This window comes from Bombina bombina, chromosome 8 (genome assembly GCF_027579735.1).
Source record: "Bombina bombina isolate aBomBom1 chromosome 8, aBomBom1.pri, whole genome shotgun sequence".
Lineage (NCBI taxonomy): Eukaryota > Metazoa > Chordata > Amphibia > Anura > Bombinatoridae > Bombina > Bombina bombina.
Window position 1 is genome coordinate 169,936,008 of NC_069506.1, and position 26,718 is coordinate 169,962,725.

The following is a 26,718-nucleotide window of genomic DNA, read 5'->3' on the forward strand; positions in this document are numbered from 1 at the left end:
ATAACATGTTGTACTGCCCAAGCCATTAAAGTTAAAGCTAGCATGCTTCTGATTTCTCACTGCGTTACAGCACACGTGCACAACGTTTTAGTCACTGTGATCTCTATTCTATCCATTATCAGATTTCATTTTATGCCAATACATCTACATTCCTCAACCTTTTTTATCCTTGGTTTTGTCTTGTTATATCTGTGACACTTATCTTTTTTTCTATTTTACTGTTATTGTTATGTTTATTTTATTTAAAGGGATATGAAACCCAATTTTTTTCTTTTGTGAGTTAGAAAGCACATGGAATTTTAAACAACTTTCCAATTTACTTCTATTATATAATTTGCTTCATTCTTTTGATTTCCTTTGTAGAAAAACATATCTAAATAGGCTCAGTAGCTTCTGATTGGTGGCTGCACATAGATGCCTTGGGGCCAATTTATCAAGCTCCATATGGAGCTTGATGCCTCTTGTTTCTAGCGAGCCTTTAGGCTCGCCGGAAACAGAAGTTATAAAGTAGCGGTCTAAAGACCGCTGCTCCATATCTTGTCCGCCTGCTCTGAGGCCGCGGACAGAAATCAACCCGATCCTATACAATCGTGTTGATTGACACCCCCTGCTAGCGACCGATTGGCCGCAAATCTGCAGGGGGCAGCATTGCACAAGAACTGCTGGTGCAATGATAAATGTCGACAGGGTATGCGGCGGACATGATACCCCCTTGAGTGATTGGCTCACCCATGTACATTGCTAATTCTTTCAACAGGTATATCTAAATAATTCAGCAAATTAGATAATTAAAGTAAATTGGAATATTGTTTAAAATCTTATCCTCTATCTGAATCATGAAAGAAAAAAAATTGGTTTTCATGTCCCTTTAATTCCAGTAAAGAATGCCAATGTCTTTTTATAGTTACTTAATTGACAGCCCAAATTATTTTCTTTAAAAGGAATATATATTTGATTACTAGCTCAATCAGTTCAGTGGTTTGTAGTATTTAAATAGGGAAGTCATAATAACCGCGTATCTGTAATACGTACTGATAGGAAAGCGTGTACAATGTCAGCTTTTATAGAGCTAAGAGGTTTGTCTTTAATGACCACGAAGATCTGTTCTTCTTTATCTAGGTTGATGAAATTTCCAAACCAAGACTTTTTTGCAAGCCTGAAATAAATAAAAAAATGTACATCAGGATATCTTTTGAACATGCATCAACGTAATTATCATGCAAAGAATAAATGAGTATTAGGTACCACATACTAGTATTTTCATGCAACATCAGTGTATCTTGTATTTCATTATTTATGGGGCACAAATATAAAATATAAAAAATAAATTGCTTTATACACCTAGAGTCGTTTATGTTTTAACTACTTGCCCCTTACCTTGCTTGATATGTGACTCCCAAAAGTAGCATCCTATTAAGCTCTGGTACTGCCCCTACATAAAGGACACAGACTAACCAGCCAATCAAAGGCTTCAGCTGAGTAAACAAATCGTCAGAAATAAAATTAGCTTTTGAAAAATAAAGCAGTTTATTTATTTATTTTTACTTTTATGTCCATAGAAATATAGAACTTGACAGTAGATAAGAACCAAATGGAACAGAATGCTTTGTATTAAAATGTCATTTTGGTGTGTGCTTCATGGGACATGAAACCCCAAATTGTTCTTTCATGATTCACATAGAACGTGCAATTTTATGCAGCTTTCTAATTTACTATTATCAAACTTTCTTGGTTGTCTTGGAATTTTTTGTTGAATACAATGGACATAACCTCAGGAGCGTGCATGTGCCTGAGCACTATATGGGAGCAGTTTTTCATTATATTTTAACTAGAGGCACAGGTGAAATAATCAGCTAATGGGTTAGAGCAGGTTACTGATCAGCTGATTATTTCACCTGGGCTCTAGTACAGATATCATGATCTGGCTTATTATGTTTACTTGGGGGAATGTAGTTGAGAAACACCGCTTTAGAATGACATCAGAAAGCTAATAACTGTTTCCTAGCTTCCTTATGCCTCGTGCATCTCTGTTCTGTAATTCATATTGTAGTTCCATAATCAATACGTATAATGCAATCTTAATTAATAATTAATATAGTATTTGCTCATGATATCATAATGCTTTCAGCAAATCTACTCCTTGGTCACTAAACTATCTGCTGTATATTGTAAGAAATAAACACACATAAACAAGTAACAGTATATTAATACAATCTTAAATTCAAAGAGATAATTATCACTATGTATTGTTTTACAGTTTGGATATGTGCACAAGCGTGTCATTCATTGGCTGGAGACTCTTGTACTCACAAATTAGTGCATATTGAAACTAAATGTGGTTGTTGGCAGGAGGCAACTGGGTACACAAATAAGAATGAAATGGCATTGTATTCATTGATTCATTTTATTGCTATGAATATTGCATGTGGTTTATACACAAACATGCCTAGGCTTGATAATTGAAGAATAGACATAGTCTATTTTATTACACTAGGCTACTCCTTCAAATCAGTAACCTTGGCAACTAGATATCTTGGTGGGGGGGCTGTTGTGTTTTGTGTGTGTGTGTTTTACTCATATGTATATATTTTATCATCTATCATATTTTTTTGCATAATATTATTTTTATTTTCCATTACAGTGATTTGCTCTGTAAAAATATCTATTGTTTTTTCATGTCATTTGATCTATCCAGTAGACATTGAAGCAGGAGAATTCATATTCATCCAGTGCACTCTCCTGTTATACATATTATATACTGAATTATTTATAAGCATAGTCAGTGAATCTCCTATTACCAGTTTTTTATTTTTTTGCAATGGTTGTAAAAAAAAAATTGTATTGATTGATTAATGGTAAATCTGTTATTGGTTAGAAAGTATTTTTCATGATAATACTTTATTTATATTTTAACAATTTATATTTATATGTAGCCATATTTCCATATAATGAAGGTGCCCTGCTATTTATAAGCATCCCAGTATTTCTAAAATTGTGCCTGTAACTGTTTGTAAGTGGCTAAGGCCTTCTGGTCCATAAACTGAATACATGCTCTTCAGGCAAAAATCTGGGCAGCTAGGGGTGTGGTTTAATAATCTAGGTGGGGTTAGGGCATTCTGGATCAAAGTTTAGCTGGTCTAAAGTCTCCCACAGGGAAACTAGGATCTTAAAGGGAGGAAAGAGAAACAATAGTACTGGTATGCTAATTTAAGGATGTTTTGCAAACTGCCATAGATTTAGCATGTTACTATTATGTGACAATAATTATCAGAATGGCATTTGCAAATGCAAAAATTCTATAATAGAATTATCAGCAAAATAATTATAATCCAAACTATAATTAACACTAAACTATAAATAACTATAAACCAAAAAGTTTAAAATTCGAGTTTTTTTCTAAAATTATATTCGTAAATCATCAAAAAATACAATTTTTACTAATACTTTTACTTTTGTTTGAAGTTTGCTCTTGTAAATGTAACAAAGAATTTGGCTTTTGTTGTGTCTTGAACAAGTAACAGAGTACAATCCAGTAGGTTTGCAAAACGAAAGAAAAGACCACCAGTCTCTAAAAAAAATTATGTTCGATCCCCAGATTTCAACATATGTGAGAAAAAGTTAGTATTATAAAAATTGTCTCCTAAAAAAAGACCACTTGTACTAAATAACTTTATTTGAGAGAGCAAAATAGTCCGACTGGACTGGTACACATGCATACACACACACACACTGTTAAAACTAGCTTGAACCCAGTGTGTAATTACACTGTGATTGGGTTATAAATCCAGTAGGAATAACTTTTAGTCTAATACACCCAGATAACAGAGGTTTATATGTACTCACTCTGGTGAGGACTCAGGCGTAAGACTTGACATTTCCTCAGGTGTTGGTACTGAGAATGAAAAAATTAATAAAAATAAAATAAATAAAAACACAATATTGTTTTTGAAGAAAAGATGTTTATTCAATCTAGATGAATATATCTCAATGTTCAGCAAATATTGTTCTATAAAGGGACATGAAACCCAAAAAATGTATTTCATGATTTAGGTAGAACATACAATTTTAAACAACTTTCTAATTTATTTCTATTATCTAATTTGCTTCATTCTCTTGGTAACATTTGTTGAAGGAGCAGCAATGCACTACTGGTTTCTAACTGAACACATGACTGAGCCAATGACAATCGGTATATATATGAAGCCACCAATCAGCAGCTATAACCTAGGTTCTTTGCTGCTCCAGAGTTTACCTAGATACACCTTTCAGCAAAAGATAAGAAGAGAAGGAAGCAAATTAAATAATATAAGTAAATTGGAAAGTTGTTTAAAATTGTATTCTCTATCTGAATCCTGAAAGAATTTTTTTGGGTTTCATGTCCCTTTAATTTATAGTTCTTTAATAGAATCTGGGACACATCAGTGGTACTAGTGTGACCTTTTAAAATTGAAATCATGCTTACTAATACGTAAAAGATACAGTAATTGGTGTTGTCCACAGCGTCAAGACTAACAGCTCATTAATTTATACAAATATATAGGCATATATAAAACGTAATATTCAGCATAAAATAAATTAATTCCTTTATAATTACACATGTGATTTATTGGTTTAAATACAGCACTATTATTGAACTTAAAAATAACAAAAATAAGTAAAAAAAAAATAATATAAATAAAAATAATAAATAGGCAACATTTATATATATATATATATATATATATATATATATATATATATATATATATATATATATATATATATATATATATATATATATATATATAAAGTGCATATATTTTAATTTACATAGTTAGATAAAGAGATAGATAGAAGATACATAGTTATGTAAGTCTATATATATGTGTCTGTGTGTATATATATATATATATATATATATATATACACACATACATACATACATACATAGATAAGTTTGTTAAAATATTTTTATTTTACATATATAACTTTAGACTTTTTGAAACAAGTCAACACTTATCTAAAGCCTTTTCAAACACAATTTCACATTCCACCACTAGATGGCACTATTATCCAGTAGAAGGGCTTACCTTGCAATTTCCGACGATGAAAACGAGGAGAACCAAGGAAACTATTCTTAATGGAATTGAGTCGTGTCTTCCAAGCCACCCCACCAACACCAGGACTCGAGGGAGGGGTACCACTGGGTGTCCCAGTCGGGCTGTCCTTGGGCGTATGCACTGGGGTGCCCAGCGGGGTAGGGAGGGGACTACCTCGGGGAGAAGGGTGAGGGGTCACCTGCGGCAAAGGGATAGATTTGGTGGAGGATTTAGTACCAGGGAAAAAACGAGCGGGCAGTGAGGAGGGGAAAAAAGGAGGGGAGAGGGGGGATCGATGAGGTGAAGATGAGGAGTCATGCGGTGGGGAGGAAACAGTCATGGTAATGGGTAAGGGGTTAGATTTTATGGTGTGAAGGGGCTTCTCTCCCAGGCTGGGTTTAGCAGGCAGTGTCTGGGTCTTCGGGTCAGGCTGACGGTGAGCAGCTTTGGACTGCCAGATGGCACGGGGATCCTCCCCATCAGCGGATTCCAGCGGTGTGGGGGAGAATGTGAAAACGGGACTCTGGCAAGGGGGGACAGAAAAATGCCCAATGGGCATTGATGTTGGATAATGAGATGGAGAAATGTGCCATGGCAAGGTGTGTTAATTTAGCATCAACTGCTAAACTGTAAAAGCTTAAATTATTCTGCTATGGCATTTTTATAAAGCATAAGTGTAATCAACAAACTAAATCCATGAACGTTCAGAAAAATAAAGACAAAAAAAAAATCACTGTGTACAACTACCAAGACATATTGAGATTTCCATTTGCTCATCTCAATATCACAGAATACTTCTGTTGTATGCAAGGAGATAACCATGCAAAATACTCCTGTATATTGAGATATGTAACTAACCTAAGATATAACTTATAGTCCCTTTAATGTTTTAACTAGGAGGTAAAAATGGACCATTTATAAACCAAAGATTCCTCTTGCCAAAACACCAAAAGATGACTGTGCATTTCTAAATAGCACAGAAGGTCAATAGGACACAAGAAAAGAACTCAAATACTGTACTTCTAACAAACAGAACAAAGACAGAATCTCTTCAAAGAAAATATATTAGAAAAATAATCTGGGGACCAATGTGTCTCATGGTTTATTTTCTTGATTTGTAAGATATAATACAAGAATGCACAGGAGAATACATGACAGTAATCCAGTGAAATCATTTCAGAGGTCAAAAGAACAGGAATCATTTCTTACGCTTTTTCTTAAATTGGTAACAAAAACAGTAAAACCACAAAAAATATATAGCTCACATTCAAAGTTCATGATAGTGTGACAAAGAATGATGGTTGCTCTTATGTACGCATTGTATAGGGAAGTGAAAATGTAGGTGGTGATGTTTCTTTTGTAAAGCATAAATGTGATAGAAAGTGAATTTGAGTTCAGTGCCATTTCTTTGTATTTTGGTCTCTGTAAATGAGCAGTGCTTTGGTTAGTACTTACTCTTGGGCTGCTGAGAGGACTAGAAGATAACCCAGTTGATGCACCACTGACAGATCTGGACCTAAGCAGGAAACAATTATTAACCAGTGCTTGTGGAACAGTATATGCAATGGTAGTAATTAATTACATGTAAATATAGATTTTAAAGGGACATGAAATTCAAAATTAAAGGGATATGAAACCCAATTTTTTATATTAGGATTCAATTAGAGCATGCAATTTTAAACAACTTTCTAATTTACTTCTATTATTAATTATTTCTTTGTTCCCTTGGTATCATTTGTTCAAAAGCTGGGACGTATGCTTAGGAGCCGGCCCATTTCTGGAGCAGCAGTTTAGCAACACTGTTATATATTTGCAAGAGCACTAGATGGCAGCACTATTTCCTGACATGTAGTTCTCCAGATACCTACCTAGGTATCTTTTCAACTCAGAATATCATGAAAACAAAGCAAATGTGATAATAAAAGTAAATTGGAAACTTTTTCAAAATTCATACAGAACATGCAGTTTTAAGACACTTTCAATTTACTTATACAATCAATTTTAATATATTTTCTTACCACCTTTTGTTGATATTTATACCTAGGTTGGCTCAGGAGCATCAATTCCCTAATGTGAGCCAGCTGGTGACTGGTAGCTATACATGTTGCCTCTTGTCATTGGCTCACTAGATGCTTTCAACTAGCTACAAGTGGCTGCCCTGGAGCTAACTTTAATGATATGTTTAAATGGCTTTGCAGAGGTTAAACAATAATAAAATATTTTTGCACTTTTTTGGTCCCTTTAATGTCATGACTATCACTACAGAAGTCTGTATAGTTTTGAATATCCTAAATAAGATTTATTAGCCCTTAATCCTGACGGTATGAGTTATATTTATCCGGAAAGCTTCAGTAATTTGTTTTCAGGACGCAGATTATTCAGTTTTGTTCTTGTCTCTATAACTGTAACACCCACTTATTTCACACAAGTGTAAAGAGATGTTGACGTTGGCTGTGTTATTAGAATAATTTAATAATGATTATTTTTGTTTGCTTTTTTATTAATTTACAAGACTATTTGCTCGCAAGAAAGAATCGTATCAAATTACCACAAATTTATACCTATCTCTTCTAGATTGTTTTTTTTTTTACAGATGCGAAACCCAAAAATTGTCTTTTGTGATTCAGAGCAATTTTTAAATAATTTCCAATTTACTTTGTCCCCATGATATTCTTTGTTAAAGAGATATCTAGGTGTCTGAAGCACTACATGTCAGGACATAGTGCTGCTATCAAGTACTCTTGTAAATGGATCAAATTCTTGCAAAACGTCTGCCATATTGTGCTCCAGAGATATGCAAGCTCCTGAACTTTTTTCAACAAAAGATACCAAAAGAACAAAGACATTTGATAATAGAAGTAGTTGTTTAACATTGCATGCTCTATTTGAGTCATGAAAGAAAAAAAATTGTGTTTCATGTCCCTTTAACACATGAAAATAAGGAGACTAATGTCATAGCCTTTTGATACAATGATTGTCAACTGTTTTATTCACATCATCAATTTATTTTTATCTGGAATTATTTTAGCCTCACCTTAGATCATAGACAGAATAGACGTGTGTGAATAATTAAAGCTGAAATACAAATAATGACTGAATGTAAACAGCTCCCACCTTTGGCTGTGCTGTGCCATTTCAATCGCTCGTCGAGCAGGAACAGGGGATCCCCCGTCAGTCACACTCAAGACTTCCATAGACTTTCTTTCAGGGCGGCGTTTTCCATGGCGGTTCAACATTGGAGAATCAACCCGTTTACGCGGAGGGTCTTTTGTAAAAGATTTGCATTATATGTTTAATATTTGCAAAGCATTGTCACAGTTTAACACAGTAACATAGGTCATAATGCAGAGGATGAGCTTGAAAGAACAAGAGACCTTCAAGTTCAGCTTTTGCAGATATATTGGGATCCTTCTTTTTAAAATAAAAATACATTTTCAGTCACAAAATAATTTGCTATTTTTTATTAGCTGTCATAACCATGGGTATTGTATTTATCAATAAAGTTGTCTACTTAGTTTGCAAGCCCTGCTTTCCTTGTCATCAAGCTTCACAGCCTGACTGATCCATAAGTAAAAAAAACCCTTGACAAATTACATTTTCATGGTACAAAAGACAAAACTTGACCCTTGAATACATTTATATAAGGTAATTATACCACCTTTTCAGTGTCTCTTTTCTTGAGAAAACAGACCTAATTTGGCTAACCTCTTGTCATACTTTAACCCTTTGAGTGCTAATGACGGCTCAGAGCCGTCACTAGCACTCTCCCACCTTGAGGGAGATCTGGGGGCTCCCACCCGCTCCTACCCCGGCGATCATGCCTGTAGAGTGACAGGCATCGCTGGGGCTTCCTGTTTGCATGGTGACGTCACGCACAATAACGTGATGATGTCACTGCACAACTTTATTTATACTTAACAATGTTAAGTATAGGAGAAGGGGTCATGCTGCTTAGAAGCCTGTATCTCAGGCATCTAAGCAGCTACAGACCCCCAAGACCCACGATTGGAAAGGTAATCACCTAACCTTTCCAACAGTTTAAGTCTTGGGGTACTGAAAAAAATAAAAAAAAAAGTTTAAAAAAATAAATGATAAAAAAAAACATTAAAAAATCTTAGCACCCAGGTGGGAATGTGCTTAGCACTCAAATGGTTAAACTATCCATTACCTTTATTAATTCAGTAAACCAAATTTTAACTCTTGTCTAATTTTGTAATATTATTCTTGAGAAGTGATTCCCAAAACTGTAATTCATGTTCATGAAGCGGTTGTACTATATGGTAGAATTCTGCTTCTTCAAATGCACCTATTACCCTTTCTAAACATGTTAATACCTTATTTGCTTTTGATGCTGCTGCCTGATACATAGCACTACTTCTTTGCTGTTTTTGACTACAAGAACTCATAGATCCATTTTCACCGGACAGATAGCTCAGCATGCTAAGGCAATGCATGCTAAGGCACTGTGGCTGAGTTTTGTAGCAACCCAAGGGTTGCAGGTTCGATCCCTGGCAAGGTCTACTCAGCCTTTCATCCTTCCGAGGTCGATAAAATGAGCAGCGCCTTGAGACCCTTACGGGTGTTTAGCTGTGCTTTACAAGTACCCAATACATACATACATACTTTCCCAAGCTCTATGTGAGGGTTAGGTAGATTCCAGATGCATTTATTATTTACATTATGGAAATAAGTTTCCTCTTTGGTCTTTACTAGATTTAATGTATTTTTGTTATGTCTGTGTTTTTGTAAGATAGGATCCATAGAGCTGGAGCCAGCATTTCTTTGCATTACAAAGAATGAATAGCAGGGTAGATTAATTTCACTGGTTACTGAGAAGCCTACCTTCTTACCTATATCATTTCTAGGAGGAAGGTCTTCATCTTCACAGCTAGGATATCTCTCCTTGCGATCAAGAAGAAGGTAATAAATCATTTTCTCTTGGTTTTCACTGTAAAAATACAAATAGAATGATAACAAGGTGAATAGAAAGAGTTATTAGTTCCTAAATTAAAATTTCACCATAAAATTAATTCGGAAATCATTTTATGTCTATATTATTAGTACAAAGTAATACATTAGTGATTCAGTTTAGTTATTTCAACTTTACATATATTTGTTTTTAAATGTTCTCAGTTATATTTTTATATTACCTTTTTCCTTCTATTTAAAGTGATTTTAAAAAACATTTTCATCTCCTATCTTTAACTTTCCAATGTCTAGATTTTGTCTACATGCTGGCAATCTTTCTATAGAAAGGAATTTATAACTATGGTAATAAAATATTTATGCCATATATAAAAGCTTGTTGAAGTGGTAAGACAGTGGTATAAAGTAATGTACACAACACGTACAGTTTTACAAAGTCATGTGATAACAGCAGTATTCTATACAAGTCCTGTTCAAGAGGACCATGCTTAGTGCAGCCCTTTCTAGTGCTGTTTAGTGATGTCCAGTTTGTGAAATAATTGTTATTTTGAACTGTTTTTTGTGTGTGTTTTTTTTTCAATGAACTGGATGAATCAATTCACCAGATTGAACTGATTTGTTTTAAACAGTTCACTTCTTAAGTCAACAATAGCACTGGTAATATAATCCTAGTGTAAGTGATATCTGCTTCTGCTTCTTTGCAATGAATCACTCACACCTAGATTACGACAGTTTTGCGTTCCGGCTTTAACACTGAAAAAATGGGCATTTCAGTGAAAAAACTGAACACAGCCATTCTGAGTCTTGTCGGTATAGCTATACTGCAAGCATTTTAGCTTGTAACACAACGTCAGTCCCGCACTCAAAAAATGATGTTTTTGCGTGGGATTTCCATAGCGCCAGTATTACAGGTTGTACGGTGAGGCTAAAATGCTTGTGTTCCGGCCTATACCAACAGGATCCATTCCGCAATCTGAGACCAGTAGTTATGAGTTTTGTGCCACAAAACTGTTATACAAAACTCATAACTAGTGTTACAAAGTACAGTAACACCCATAAACTACCTCCTGCATCGCAAACACTATATTAAACTTATTAACCCCTAATCTGCCGCTCCCAACTTCGCTGCCACTAATAAAATTTATTAACCCCTATTCTGCCGCTCCCCAACATCGCCGCCACTATAATAAAGTTATTAACTTCTATTCCTCCGCACCACAATATCGCCCACACTATAATAAAGATATGAACCCCTATTCCCCCACTAAAAAAAGTTATTAACCCCTAAACCTCTGGCCTCCCACATCACCGCCACTAAATAAACATATTAACCCCTAAACCGCCAGCCCCCCACATCACAAAAAAACTAAATTAAACTATTAACCCTTAAACCTAACAACCCCCTAATATGGAATATGGGACCCATAATTTTTCCATACCCAAGTTTTATTCTAAATAATAATATATTAATAAAGAGTAGGAAGAACTAAAGAAGAATTTGTTATTTAATTAAACATTCCCCCCATCTAGATTAGTGAAGCATAAAAATTAGCACAATTGTGCATTCCGTAGTCAAAAAGGATGATCTTCCTAGAGTCATTCTGAAGTAATCAATGACTCCAGACTAGTCAGCAGCCATCCTGAAGTATGCCCACAGGCCGAAATATTTTAATGAGATTACTCTAGAGTCAGTCACTGGCTGTTCATGCTTGTGATGTAATCAGTAAGGTAATCTGCTAATCATTCTGAAGTCATCACCCAGAATTTTTTATCCCTGCTGATGACTTTACAAGCCTGCTGATGTGTAAATGACTTCTAAAGTAGTGTAATGATCAGCAAATGACTCCAGTATGGTCTCTAATGTAATCCTGTTTGTTTTGGGTTAACATTGTTCAAGTATAATCAATAGCGCTTTTATTTTTGCTCTCATATTACAAATCCAAAGTTATTTAGTCTAGAGTGTGCTAACCTCTGCATGTCGGATGGACACATGTCATATCTAATTTGTGTACTAAGTACTGTGTGCGAGTAGTGGAGTTCTTCATGTAGTTTTGCGCTGTACTATTAATAATAATGGTTTACTTCAAAGGGCCGATTTATCAAACTCCGTATGGAGCTTGATGCCCCTTGTTTCTGGCGAGCCTTCAGGATCGCCGGAAACAGAAGTTATGAAGCAGCGGTCTAAAGACCACTGCTCCATAACTTGTCCCCCTGCTCTGAGGGAGCGGGCAGAAATCAACCCGATCCCGATCAAATACGATCGGGCTGATTGACACCCCCTGCTAGCCGCCGATTGGCCACAAATCTGCAGGGGGCGGCATTGCACCAGCAGAACATACGCTGTCGACATTTATCGATGTGCAGTGGACATGATACTCTACATCGTATCATGTCCGCTCGCACTATAATAAATATACCCCATAGTCTTAAAAAGAACTATATTTTATAACTGTATTTTGGGTTGTGCTCAAGCACAACACTTAACTCACCACTTATAATATGAGCACAATGAGCACACTTATATCACTCCCTGCACTATCCATTAAATATATAGGGAGAGCTAAAAGAGTTTCAGCTCCATAAAGATGCTCTGGTTAAAATATTTAACCATTCACGTCTAATACCACACTGTGTGTAATTCTCTGTGCAAGGTCGAGCAAAAGTTAACTCGCCTTGCACTATCTATTGTGCTCCACTTGTAATCTATGTTTAAAATGTTCCCATATTATATACTATGAGTATAGTCTGTTAAACAGTTACTATACATTTTCTTTATACATATCTATGATTTGTGATATTCAGTCAGTTCAAAAAATATGTTATGCAATCAATATAGAAAATATAGTACTTAGTTTGCATCATTAAAGGGATATTAAACAGTTGTTAAATCCAATTAAACATAAAAAGATTGTTATAAAATAGCAAACAACTTATTTGTTTTCTTGCTAAATTAACATTTTGAAATTCTCAGTGTAGCCACTGCTCACAGCTAGATAAGAAAGCTAATATTACAGAACTTAGGGTTACAAGGTCGCATGATTTTTGCAGCAAAAGTCCTATACTGTTTTGCAACAAAAGTCTTATACTGAACAAGGGCAATAAACTAATTGCAGCTAGCAGATAGGTGTTTCTCTTTATTCCTGCAGAGGCCCCAGTCCCCTTGTAGGGCTGAGACAGGAAGTAATGGACTCTGCACACATTAAGTTAACAAATGAATAATAGCTCAAATACTTTTAAAGTAAATACTACATACAGCAATGATTTCTACTAAAGATAATCCAGTGCTTAGTGTTTTTATTACAACAATGAAACTGACTGTTTTATTTCCCTTAAATGTATCAAAATAAACACAAGTTGTAGTAAATATTTTAAAATGAGAGAAATCCATCTTTAAAATAAAATTATACTATTATTACAAATATCATCTTACAAAAAAAGGAAAAATGGTAACTATAAACTATCCTATTAAGGGACAAGAAGGGTGGTGGGAAATAGAGTCATATAAAGATATTCCACAAAAAGCAAAAGGTGAAATTGAAAGGTAATGATAAGAGTAAGATACATTTCCAGGGTAATAAAGATACAATATTCTATTATCATAGGAAGTGTATAAAGGAATAAAATGAAAGCATTGCTTCAATGTTCCAGCATTTTTCTATCTTACCATTTCTTAATAATGCATATCTTTTAGGTCTTACTTCATATGTGTAGTTTATCCACTGGAAGAGTACAATTTGCTATATACCCAATTTGTCAGTCTTCAAAGGACATAAATACATAGGTTTGTGATAGTTTGTAGATCAGAAACTCTAGAATATCCTTTAAACCAAGAAATGTAACAACTGTACCAATCACATGTGAAAAAATAAGTTCTCTTATCATTGTATAGCAAATTGTTATTAATTCTGGTGTTTCAGTCCATTTTATTTTATCCATCATGTGAGAAAATCTAGAAATGTAATGACAAATTTAGTTGTTGAAATCATACCAATTTCATTTAAACCTGTCATTCAGTCATTTCCACAAACTATTTAATAATTTAGTGATAACCCCAAAATCATCTTTCTATTCATCCAAGTAACGTAACAGGAAAAGTATTTGCTGGCTTTAAATCAAGACACTTTATGCAGAGGCTTATATACAAGGTAATCACAAAGGTAAAGAGTATATTAATATAACCTCTTTGGTTATGCAAATCTGGGGAATAGGTAATAAAGGGATTATCTATCTTTTTAAACTATAACAATTCTGGAGTAGACTGTCCCTTTAAGTTAGCAGACACTAAATAAATCTTAATTGCTTTAGATGCTTTAATAACTTTTGAAACAAGCCATAAATATATCCTTTTTCCACATTGTAAAACTTTTTTTAAAAAAAATCAGAAAATTCTATATCTGCTATAATGTGACAGTCTATTTTTTTTTAGTGTTTGTTGAAATTCAAAACTATTCTAAAGAACTAAACTTTCTCAATCCAGTGCTGTCTCACAGATGCCTTTTCTTGTAAAATTATGTCCACAATAAGAGCATTACATTAAACACACTGAACAGTATTGACATGACATAAGAACGAGTGAATGAGAAAACTACAAATATAACATATCATATAATACTGAGTATTATTATTTAAATATGCATTCAATTTTTATATTTACTATGTCTTTAAGATCTAGGATCAACTCTGAAATTGGGTTTTAAAAAATTTGAGAACTGATACATTATGAGACTGATAAAGGTAATTTTCAGTACATAAAAATACAGATCCTTAGACCACCCTGCCTAAAATAAATGAGTTATGCTGAGCTACTGTTTGGTGTTTTTAATATAATATACTCACTGTGGACATGTCTAGCACATAATAGCTAGGCATTTGTGAAACAAGGCTTTGTACTGTACTCTGTTCAGTATGGTGTAAAATGTTACACCCTACTAATCTATGAAATAAATACTTAAGAGTAAATGCACTGTTAAAGGGGTAGTCAAGTAAATATTTTTACCTAGCACAGGAGCACACTACATTTAGGTGAATGGCTTGATTGAACAGGTTTTTATTTGAAAACAACCCAGTGAGTTTTTTTTTTTTTTTTAAACACTGTGCCAGAGAGGACAGAACCCTAGGTATCTTTAGGGTCTAAATATAAAGAAGGAATTATTTGCAAAAGGTAAGAGTCTCATTGTTCGTGTTAATTGTGCAAACAATTAATTTTTTTTACGTTTCCTGTCCCTTTAATGGATTGTTTTCTCATAACGCCACATATTTAAAATGCAATTTATTTTATGATAACAGACTTCACAAAACTTGTGTTTTAGAGATCAGGTACAGTTGCAAGAAAAAGAACCCTTTGGAATTATATGGATTTCTGCACAAATTGGTCATAAAATGTGATCTGATCATCATCTAAGTCACAACAATAGACAATCACAGTCTGCTTAAACTAATAACACACAAAGAATGAAATGTTGCCATGTTTTTATTGAACACACCATGTAAACATTCACAGTGCAGGTGGAAAAAGTATGTGAACCCCTAGACTAATGACATCTCCAAGAGCTAATTGGAGTGAGATGTCAGCCAACTGGAGTCCAATCAATGAGATGAGATTGGAGGTGTTGGTTACAGCTGCCCTGCCCTATAAAAAACACACACCAGTTCTGGGTTTGCTTTTCACAAGAAGCATTGCCTGATGTGAATGATGCCTCACACATAAGAGCTCTCAGAAGACCTACGATTAAGAATTGTTGACTTGCATAATTCTGGAAAGGGTTATAAAAGTATGTCCAAAAGCCTTGCTGTTCATCAGTCCACGGTAAGACAAATTGTCTATAAATGGAGAAAGTTCAGCACTGCTGCTACTCTCCCTAGAAGTGGCCGTCCTGTAAAGATGACTGCAAGAGCACAACGCAGACTGCTCAATGAGGTGAAGAAGAATCCTAGAGTGTCAGCTAAAGACTTACAAAAGTCACTGGCAAATGCTAACATCCCTGTTAGCGAATCTACAATACGTAAAACACTAAACAAGAATGAATTTCATGGGAGGATACCACAGAGGAAGCCACTGCTATCCAAACAAAACATTGCTGCACGTTTACAGTTTGCACAAGAGCACCTGGATGTTCCACAGCAGTACTGGCAAAATATTCTGTGGACAGATGAAAGCAAAGTTGAGTTGTTTGGAAGAAACACACAACATTATGTGTGGCGAAAAAGAGGCACAGCACACCAACATCAAAACCTCATCCCAACTGTGAAGTATGGTGGTGGGGGCATCATGGTTTGGGGCTGCTTTGCTGCATCAGGGCCTGGACGGATTGCTATCATCAAAGGAAAAATGAATTCCCAAGTTTATCAAGACATTTTGCAGGAGAACTTAAGGCCATCTGTCTACCAGCTGAAGCTCAACAGAAGATGGGTGTTGCAACAGGACAATGACCCAAAGCATAGAAGTAAATCAACAACAGAATGGCTTAAACAGAAGAAAATACGCCTTCTGAAGTGGCCCAGTCAGAGTCCTGATCTCAACCCGATTGAGATGCTGTGGCATCACCTCAAGAAAGCGATTCACACCAGACATCCCAAGAATATTGCTGAACTGAAACAGTTCTGTAAAGAGGAATGGTCAAGAATTACTCCTGACCGTTGTGCACGTCTGATCTGCAACTACAGGAAACGTTTGGTTGAAGTTATTGCTGCAGAAGGAGGTTCAACCAGTTATTAAATCCAAGGGTTCACATACTTTTTCCACCTGCACTGTGAATGTTTACATGGTGCGTTCAATAAAAACATGGCAACATTTCATTCTTTGTGTGTTATTAGTTTAAGCAGACTGTGATTGTCTATTGTTGTGACTTAGATGATGATCAGATCACATTTTATGACCAATTTGTGCTGAAATCCATATCATTCCAAAGGGTTCACATACTTTTTCTTGCAACTGTAAATATGTACTTACCACCAACCTACCTCTAGCTGCAGTACAAGCACTGCCTTTGAGGTACCACCTCATCTGCACTGTATGATAATACTACAGCAGTGCAGAAGGTATATGCTCTTTAACGTTTCATTTGTACATTATCTCCAAACTAATATTTTTGGTTTCGTTATGCTATTTATAAAACAATAGACTGCTCTATTAAAGGGACACTGAACCCAAATTTTTTCTTTCGTGATTCAGATAGAGCATGCAATTTTAAACGACTTTCTAATTTACTCCTATTATCAATTTTTCTTCGTTCTCTTGCTTTCTTTATTTGAAAAAGAAGGCATCAAAGCTATTTTTTGGTTCAGCACCATGGAAAGCACTTGTTTATTGGTAGGTGAATTCACCCACCATTCAGCAAGAACAACACAGTGTGTTCACCAAAAATGGGCCGGCATCTAAACTTACATTCTTGCATTTCAAATAAAGATACCAAGAGAATGAAAAGAATTTGATAATAGGAGTAAATTAGAAAGTTGCTTAAAATTGCATGCTCTATCTGAATCATGATAGAAAAAAATGGGTTCAGTGTGCCTTTAATATGTCTCAGTTTATTTGCTGAATCATATATCCCTTTTAGTGTACAACAATGAGAAAACTCTACAATGTAACAGCACTGAACTGAGGAGAAATAAAGGAGCTTTCACTGGTACTGTTATTCAACTAATCTAACCGTAGAGTTTTATAGCTCAGATGGAACATGATGCAAACAGCTCTGTGTGCAAATGATCCAAAAGTTTTTGATGGTGAATAGCCTTAGAAGCCCACGTTACATTTTATTAAAAAAATATTTTTTTAGAAATATATACATTTTCATTACAAAACACATGACATATTTAAAAAGGACGTAAAAGTCCCCATAAATGATAAGGAACCAATTAAAAGCTAATACGTAATTGCATAAGGGCAAGCTTTTTGTGGCCAGCAGTTCCATATCATTTTAAGAGGTGTTTATATTTGCTGTTCTTTATTCAGTTTTTATTGCTATGTGTGTCTTCATGATAAAATAATATTACCCAAAAGAAGCTATGTATAGGTTTTTGTTGAATTGTGATTTTTCATGCTAATCGCATTAGAGGATTTTCCTGCTTGCTATTGAACTCGCAAAATCTTTTACTTTGGATTTATTTAATTCTGCCGTTTTAATCTTTCATCTGTATCCCAAATTTATTCTAACTCTATTAAATCCTGTTATTTTGATGTGTCATGGTATCTGTGTGAATGGTCAAACATATTCTGCTTAATGATTTTGCAGTTTGTATTTAGAAAAAAAAAAATATGTTGTTCATCAGAATGTTACAGATTATTATACATTCGGTTATGACTGACTCGTTCTGTTTAATTTGAGTGCAAATCATTATAAGATTGACACTGTCAGTTTTTGTGAAACTTAAATAAAGACCACATTGTGAAATGCTAGGATTTACAATTGGAACAAATAAAGGAGACTTTCAGTCATGAAATATAAAATACTTCATGCTGAAATCTCTTTAATTTGTTTGAAGCGTTCACCGCACTGAGCTCCTCAGGCAGCCCACGGCAGAACGCTATATTGCTGTGAGGTGACATTTCCACCTCTTAGTCAATAGCCATGCAGGCTATCTGGCTTGGTGCCAGTTGGAGTACAAGGCTTATTGCTAAGAGGTGGAAACATACCTCACAGCAAAATAGAGTTCTGGCGTGGGTTGCCTGAGCAGCTTAGTGCAGCGAACGCTGCAAACAAATAAAGGATCTTCATGACCGAAAGTCCCCTTTATTTGTTCCAATTGGAAATCCTAGCATTTCACAAATGCTAGGATTTACCATCACTTTAAGATAATGTTTCATTTTTAAGCAACAATATCCCAATATAAATCAGCTTTGTAAAATATTGTAATTATCTAAGAAGTTTCATCAGTGCTGCAATATCCCTCAAATAATTTGACCTGTTTATCTCACTATGCAGAGCAGAGGATATGAAAGTGAGACACCTACATAACAATATAAAACAAAAAAATAGCCCACAAAGATTTGTTTGTGATTTCTTTCCACTTCTGGATCAACAGGCCCATAGTAAAGACGCCTTGCTCGTTGAATCATAAGAATCCTGGGTTTTTTTTATGCAGAGATAACCAGCAACAAAACAATATTGCAGCTTGGAAGCCTTAGTGATACAGACTGCAATGCTAGTTAAGAAGCAGTGGTCTTGAGTTAAATCAGCCCTGCTCTCACATGATTGGCTGCATAAGAACATGGGGTGCAGCTGCACAATCATTTACTTGTGCAGGGATAACTGGGATGTCAGGTGGACAGGTTACAGGCAGCGAACTTTCTAAGTACCTCAAGCATAAACTGTTTGGGGCCAAATTATCAAGCTCCGAATGGAGCTTGATGCCCCTGTTTCCGCTGGAAACAGCAGTTATAAAGCAGCGGACTAAAGACCGCTGCTCCATAACTTGTCCGCCTGCTCTGAGGCTGCGGTCTGCAATCTGCCCGATCCTATGTGATCGGGTTGACTGACACCCCCTGCTAGCGGCCGATTGGCCGTGAATCTGCGGGGGGCGGTATTGCAAACGATCGGGTTGATTGACACCCCCTGCTGGCGGCCCATTGGCCGCGAGTCAACAGGGGGCGGCGTTGCACCAGCAGCTCTTGTGAGCTGCTGGTGCAATGCTGAATACGGCAAGCGTATTGCTCGACGTATTCAGCGAGGTCTGGCGGACCTGATCCGCAGTGTCGGATCGGGTCGCCAGACCTTGATAACTTGGGGCCATAGGGTTTACGTATGAAAAATGTATTAAAGGGACAGTAAACACCTTGAGACTGTATTATAAAATAGGAACACTAAAGTCAAAATTAAACTTTCACAATTTACATGCAATTCTAAACAACTTTTCAGTTCACTTACATTATCTAAATGTGCCCAATCTTTTTATATGCACACTTCCTGTGACACTAGCTCCTACTGAGCATGTGCAAGAATTCACAGGATATACATATAGGCATTTTGTGATTGGCTGATGGTTGTCACATGATGCAGTGGGAAATTTAACTAACTTTCAAATTTGTAATAAAAAAAATCTACTACTCATTTGAAAGTCAAACTAGGTGCCTGTGCATTGTCTTTTTATTATGCATTTGTTAATTGTGTTATTCTACTCTGTTCAATAGTCCTTTAATTATACATAGCAAAACAACTTTGCCTTTTACTTTAATTATCTACTTTGCTCCCTTTCCAGTAATTTATGTCAGAAAATATTGGGTCTTCCAGTTTTTCAAACTCAACGTGCACATGATAAACAAGCATAACCCTGCCACATATAAGTCTCTAACTGGATTCAGCAAATATGATATGATTATATACGGCAAAAGGTGATCATTTACTTAATAACAGTGGCTAGCTGAGTTTATTAACAAGTTCACACTGGCTACTCCAACTAAGTGGTGAGTAGAGTTTGGCTATTGAAAAAACAAAAACAGCAAATAAAGTGTTAATGTGTTTAAAAAATATTCACACTCACCAAGTATGTTCATTTATTGTGTGACTGCAGAAAAAGCATGTGGTTTTTAAATCAAGGACGGTATGGTTGAAGTGGAAATTAAATATAAAATGTGAAAGGGTGAAAAGAGAGAGGCTGCAAATAAAAACTTAACCCCTTAGTGACCACATCACTTTTCAATGTTCTTACCGTCTGGGACCAGGGCTATTTTTACATTTCTGCTGTGTTTGTGTTTAGCTGTAATTTTCTTCTTACTCATTTACTGTACCCACACATATTATATACCATTTTTTTAGATACCATTATTTTCATCATATCTTATAATTTACTATAATAAAATATATAAAATATAATGAAAAATTGAAAAAAAAACACTTTTTCTAACTTTGACCCCCAAAATCTGTTACACATCTACAACCACCAAAAAACACCCATGCTAAACAGTTTCTAAATTTTGTCCTGAGTTTAGAAATACCCAATGGTTACATGTTCTTTGCTTTTTTTGCAAGTTATAGGGCAATAAGTACAAGTAGCACTTTGCTATTTCCAAAGCATTTTTTTTTTCAAAATTAGCGATAGTTACATTGGAACACTGATATCTGTCAAGAATCCCTGAATAACTCTTCACATGTATACATTTTTTTTTAGTAGACAACCCAAAGTATTGATCTAGGCCCATATTGGTATATTTCATGCCACTAATTCACAGTCAAATGCGATCAAATAAAAAAAATTGTTAACTTTTTCACTAACTTTTTAAAAAACTTTAGGTTTCTCACTGAATATATTTACAAATAACATGTGTAATTATGGCACAAATGGTTGTAAATGCTTCTCTGGGATCCCCTTTGTTCAGAAATAGCAGACATATTGGCATTGCTTTTTGGTAATTAGAAGGCCGCTTATTGCTACTGTGAACCACACTTGTATTATGCCCAGCAGTGAAGGGGTTAATTAGGTAGCTTGTAGGGTTAATTTTAGATTTAGTGTAGAGATCAGCCTCCCGTCTGACACATCCCACCCCCTGATCCGTCCCTGACCCCCCTCAGAAAGCTCTCTTCCCTCCCCCACCCCACAATTGTCATCCCATCTTAAGTACTGGCAGAAAGTCTGCCAGTACTAAAATAAAAGTCTTTTTATTTTTATATATAATCTGCATTGTGGGATCCTCCCTTAGCCCCCAACCTCCCTGACCAAACAGCTCTCTAACCCACCCCTTTCTACCTACTTGACACCATCTTGGGTACTGGCAGCTGTCTGCCAGTACCCACTTTGCAACAAATTGTGGCCGTTTTTATTTTATTTTTAAAACACCCTTTTCGGTAGTGTAGCTGCCCCCCCAATACCCGACCCCCCTTCCCCTCTCAGATCCATTTCCCAACCCTGATCCCCCCTCTCCAAAGTTCCCGGTGTTCTGTATTATTCTCACCGGTACTAATTTACATGCCATGGCAGGAGCGATTTCACCCACTCCCGCCCCTCACACGCCCCCCCTCCCACCCCTCCCACACCCCCTCCTGTCTCTCACATGCCCCCTCCCGCCTCTAACACGCCTCCTCCAGCTATGGGCCGCCCACCCACCAACCTGCTATGGCAGAGTGGCTCTCTCTGCATTGGATGGTTAGTAAAGGGGATTGCACGATGCCTCAACATTGAGGCATCATTGCAATACGCTGAAAGCAACTGGAAGCGATCACGATCGCTTCCAGTGCTTTAAACCCCAGAGGATGTGTCAGGCACGTCCTTGGTCCTTAACTGTCATTTTTTGTAGGACGTGCCTGACATGTCCTTAGTTGCCAAGGGGTTAAAGAGACATAAACCCCAAAAAAATATTTCATGATTCAGATAGAACATACAAATTTAAACAACTTTCTAATGTACTTCTATTATAAAAATGTCTTAGTTTTCTTGTTTTCCTTTGTCAAAAGGAATGAAAGTTCAGGAGTGTGCACGTGCCTGCAGCACAATATGGCAGCAATTGTGCAACAATGTTATACATTAGCAAGAGCATTAGATGGCAGCACTATTTCCTGTCATGTATTGCTCCAAACATGTGCACGCTACCTATTTAGCTATCTCTTCAACAAAAAATAACATGAGAACGAAGCAAATTGGATAATGTAAGTAAATTGGAAATTTCTTTAAAATTGTATTCTCTATCTGAATCATGAAAAAATTGGGTTTTATGCCCCTTTAAAGGGACAGCAAATACCTTGCAATTACAAGACATTTATGTGGTGTTGTGAAAGAATAATATAGCAGCCAACTCTAAACATTTATAAAACAGATTAGCATCTTGTTTGCTCAGGAGCGTGCACGTGTCTTTTGCCTTCTGGCAACAGTGTTTGCAACCATGTTTATAGAAATGTAATGCATGATCGAAAGCTCAGCTTTTCAAATTAGAAAATACACAATATTCAGAGCTAAATTACATGAAAGGGGTCAAAATAAATAACAAACGTATGTTAAAAAGTTGTTTTAATGAGCGAAAGTAAAATGTTATATTAAAATATCAAGGTCAAGGATTAGATTACAAGTGGTGCACTAAAGTTAACGCGCGCACAATATAAGAATATGAGCAAATTAAATTTAACACGCATCAGGTTAGAGCAGCTGAAGACCTCTCGTAAACGGTTAGGAAAACAATAAAAGTTGCACTAGACATAAATATATTAAAATATACTGTTACACTCAGATAAACCCTATCTGATAAAAATGATTCATAAAAAATATTAAAAAAAAGTTTTTATAAGGATTCAAAGGTATATGGTATATGGCCATGTAATTGACTGCAAAGGGCTATAATATATATATATATATATATATATATATATATATATATATATATATATATATATATAAATATGTGTGTGTTTAAATAATAATTTTATAATAATATTTAATAATGTGTCATCACATATATATATATATATATATATATATATATATATATATATATATAATAATAAAAATTATTTTTTTTTCTATGTCAAGAACATGAATGTAAAATATGAGTAAAATGCTTTGGGTTCCAAGCTTTAGGTCTAATGTGGTGTCCGGTTAGCGCACATGAAGATCTCTTAAAAGGCGTTATGGAAATATTAAATATAAAAAAATTATTATTAAAAAATGTATATATATACTGTCAAAATAATATAAATATATATATATATTCTAGGGATTATTTAACACATTTTAGAACACCTATAAAAATTTGGAATTATTATTAATAATATTTTTTAATATTTAACATTTCCATAGCGCGTTTTAAGATAACTAATTCTTCTTCTTCATGTGCGCTAACCAAACTGCGTTAGTTCCAAATTGCAAAATCTGAAGCATTACACATATTTTACATTCATTCCTATGTTCTTCACATAGAAAAAAAATATATATTATTAAATATACGGTTCTATATATATTATTTATTGTGAGAGCGATTGAAGTTTATGGGGAGAAAAAGTTAGCACATTTGAGATATCCAAAGTCCTGAAGTTAGCTCGCATGCAAAAGTTTTATTTTCAACTTGTAGTATGCGTGCTAACCCGCAGGCAAAAAAGATTACTTCTAGCAAAGTTTACGCTCGAGCGGGAGCGCTAAATAATGTATACTATTCTTTTAATTCATTGTGCAACTATCTGATGATATAATCTGATGAAAATAAAATTAGTTCATTTTGAAAATGTTTTCAGGTAAGAAATAAAAACAAAGTCAGTAGACATTGACAAGGCAGGTTTTACCAGTCTTGTGTCCCTGATAATTGATTATGTTAGTAATTTTCAAAGCTGTGACAGAGGATTTAGCTCTACTTTTTTCAATCAAGTTCAAAGAAGTCAATCAAATCTCATTTAGCAATTTCTATCATTGACTTTCACTGACAGAATTTAGCTGGTCAGTCTCAGTGTAGTGAAATAGAATGATCAGTATTTAAAGCATCGAACTCCACACAGCTCCCCTGAGTCTTTCAACATGATACTCACTCATCGTTCTGTAGTTCCTGCTTTAGTTTGGTTTTGTCTCTGAAGCAGCCTAAGGAATGCATGCTGTCTAACACATCAGGGTCAAACTCGCTAACTGAGTGAATTCTTCTGATAGACACTTTTCGTGGCGTGGGTTGCTCCGGTTCGGGCTCATTTTTACCTCCCCTGTAAAAGGAAAAACAAAAGGTTTAGAGTAAAAATTTGAGCAATAGTTCTAAGACATGATATCTTCCATTCCTATCCCCTCCAAATGTTGTGTAAATCAAATTAATTATGAAACAATGATCCCTAAAACTCAAACAACACTTTTATTATGACAGTAACAGAAGTGGAAAACTATTAGCAAGAGCTTTAAAACTTAAAAAACTGAAAACATATATACATGAATTAAAAACACCTGTCAAAAGCAAAATTAAGTCAACCACAGATATCTTATCTCAATTTGAGAAAACATAAACGGACACAGCCTCATACCTATCAGGGTGTACTTTACCCCAATTAACCTCAGAGCAAGTAAAAGAACTAGAGGCACCAATAACAAGTGCAGAAATAGCGGCGGCCATCACCCACCTTAGCTCAGGGAAAAGCTGACTGCTTTTCAGTACAATACTATAAAAAATTTGCTCCCATTTTGACACCACACCTTCATAAAATATTTAATCAAATAACTAATGACACACATTTTCCACCCAGTATGTTAGAGGCACATGTTTCCGTGCTCCAGAAACCCGGGAAAACTCCTGATGTACCTTTAAATTTCCGCCCTATCTCTTTGTTAAATGTGGATATTAAATTGTATTCAAAAATATTAGCGACAAGAATTAATCAATTTTTGCCTTTTTTGATTCATCTTAACCAAGTAGGCATGAGCAGGGGTGGAACTACTGGTGATACGACGGTCACAGGGGGGCCCAACTTTAGACAGGTTGTGTTTTTTTTTTTATTTAAATTTTTTTTTTGTTTAAAAATTTTGCAATTACTTTAATTCCAGTTGTTGACCTGCTGGCTGCCGCCCCCGGAACTTCCCATTTTGGTTTATAAGACAGACAGTTCTTTGGTGCGCAGCTGGGCATTACCGCGTAGATAGGCTAGAGCCTAGAGTTGGCCTCCTGAGTCCTCCTCCTGACTGACTACACATGTATCGGCTCGTTACTGCATGTGCAGTCTAGTCAGTAGGAGTTTTCTGAGACACGTCTGGGAGTCTGTGTGTGGCAGACTGTGAGTGGCAGCCGCAGAGAGGTGCAGAGGCGCACACAATGGTGAGCGATTGTGAGCTCAGGCTGAGAAGGGGGCTGCGAGGGGGGTGGGCGAGGGGGTCACCCCTGTTGGCTCTGGTTGGAGTGGAGAGATGCTCCCTCAGCTGGTCAACAATGCACAACATGCATGCTGTGAGTGTGTGATCCCTAGCTCTAGCTGGCTAGCTGGGTCATGGATGCATAGGTAGGTATTCTGTGAGTATGACCCAGCAAAGCAGGTATTAGGCGCTTGTTGTGTCTAATTAGTGCTAGCTGTGCTAGTGATCTGTCATGTGACATAACCATCCCTCTCCCAAAGTACAAGTAGTGTTGAGAAGAGGGTGTGAAAAAGGGGATAATTATTTACTCATAGCAATGCATTAAAAATAGACCATTAAAATGATCTGTCATGCAGCATAAATGCTTTCAAATTATTTGACCAATTGACTCGGACTTCAAATACTTTATTTTTTTCTGTGAACTTAAAAGGACACAATAGTGGATTATAAAACTAATAAGCATGCATTGGTTTTGCCAATATAAAGTATATATTGTATTAAAAAGAATGAATGTCTAGAGCATTCATACAGTGTCAGGCTCAGCAATGAATTCTATTGAGCACCTTTACAAGGTAATGAGATTATTGTGCATGTTAATAACACACAAATGCCTCACTGATTAGTTAAAGGTATGTAAGGTAATAGGGGGGGGGTGTAGCTGTATACATAGGATACAATAAATAAATACATATCAGGGAAGGCAGACTGGGGTAAAAGTTTTATAGGGTACCCCAGAGAGCGTACATCAAACACAGTGGCAGATGTACTGATAATGAAAATGTGCATATACAGTATATCATATGGCAATCTAATTTTATGCTCATTAACGTTCCTTTAATATATTTTCAACAACTAATGTGCATAGTAGTAAAATGTACAGTGCAGGGAAAAATGAACAATTGTTACCTTAAAAAGCATCTTTATAATTTAGAAACATCCCAATAGGGTAAAACATCTTAGGAAGGTTAGTAGATGAGAAGGGTGT

At 35.6% G+C, this 26,718-nt stretch overlaps 1 protein-coding gene across 1 annotated transcript in view; it reads right to left on the reverse strand.

Annotated features, from left to right (window-relative positions):
• The window catches only part of LOC128638069 (serine/threonine-protein kinase BRSK2-like), a 392,907-nt gene that overhangs the window by 16,775 nt on the left and 349,414 nt on the right, over nucleotides 1–26,718 (reverse strand). Inside the window, exons 10-16 of the mRNA XM_053689937.1 lie at nucleotides 24,440–24,604; nucleotides 9,929–10,026; nucleotides 8,193–8,343; nucleotides 6,534–6,594; nucleotides 5,070–5,601; nucleotides 3,844–3,892; nucleotides 1,033–1,156 (exon numbers count right to left, since the gene is read on the reverse strand). Coding sequence (XP_053545912.1) covers nucleotides 1,033–1,156; nucleotides 3,844–3,892; nucleotides 5,070–5,601; nucleotides 6,534–6,594; nucleotides 8,193–8,343; nucleotides 9,929–10,026; nucleotides 24,440–24,604 — 1,180 coding nt within the window. The remainder of the gene's footprint in view (nucleotides 1–1,032; nucleotides 1,157–3,843; nucleotides 3,893–5,069; nucleotides 5,602–6,533; nucleotides 6,595–8,192; nucleotides 8,344–9,928; nucleotides 10,027–24,439; nucleotides 24,605–26,718) is intronic.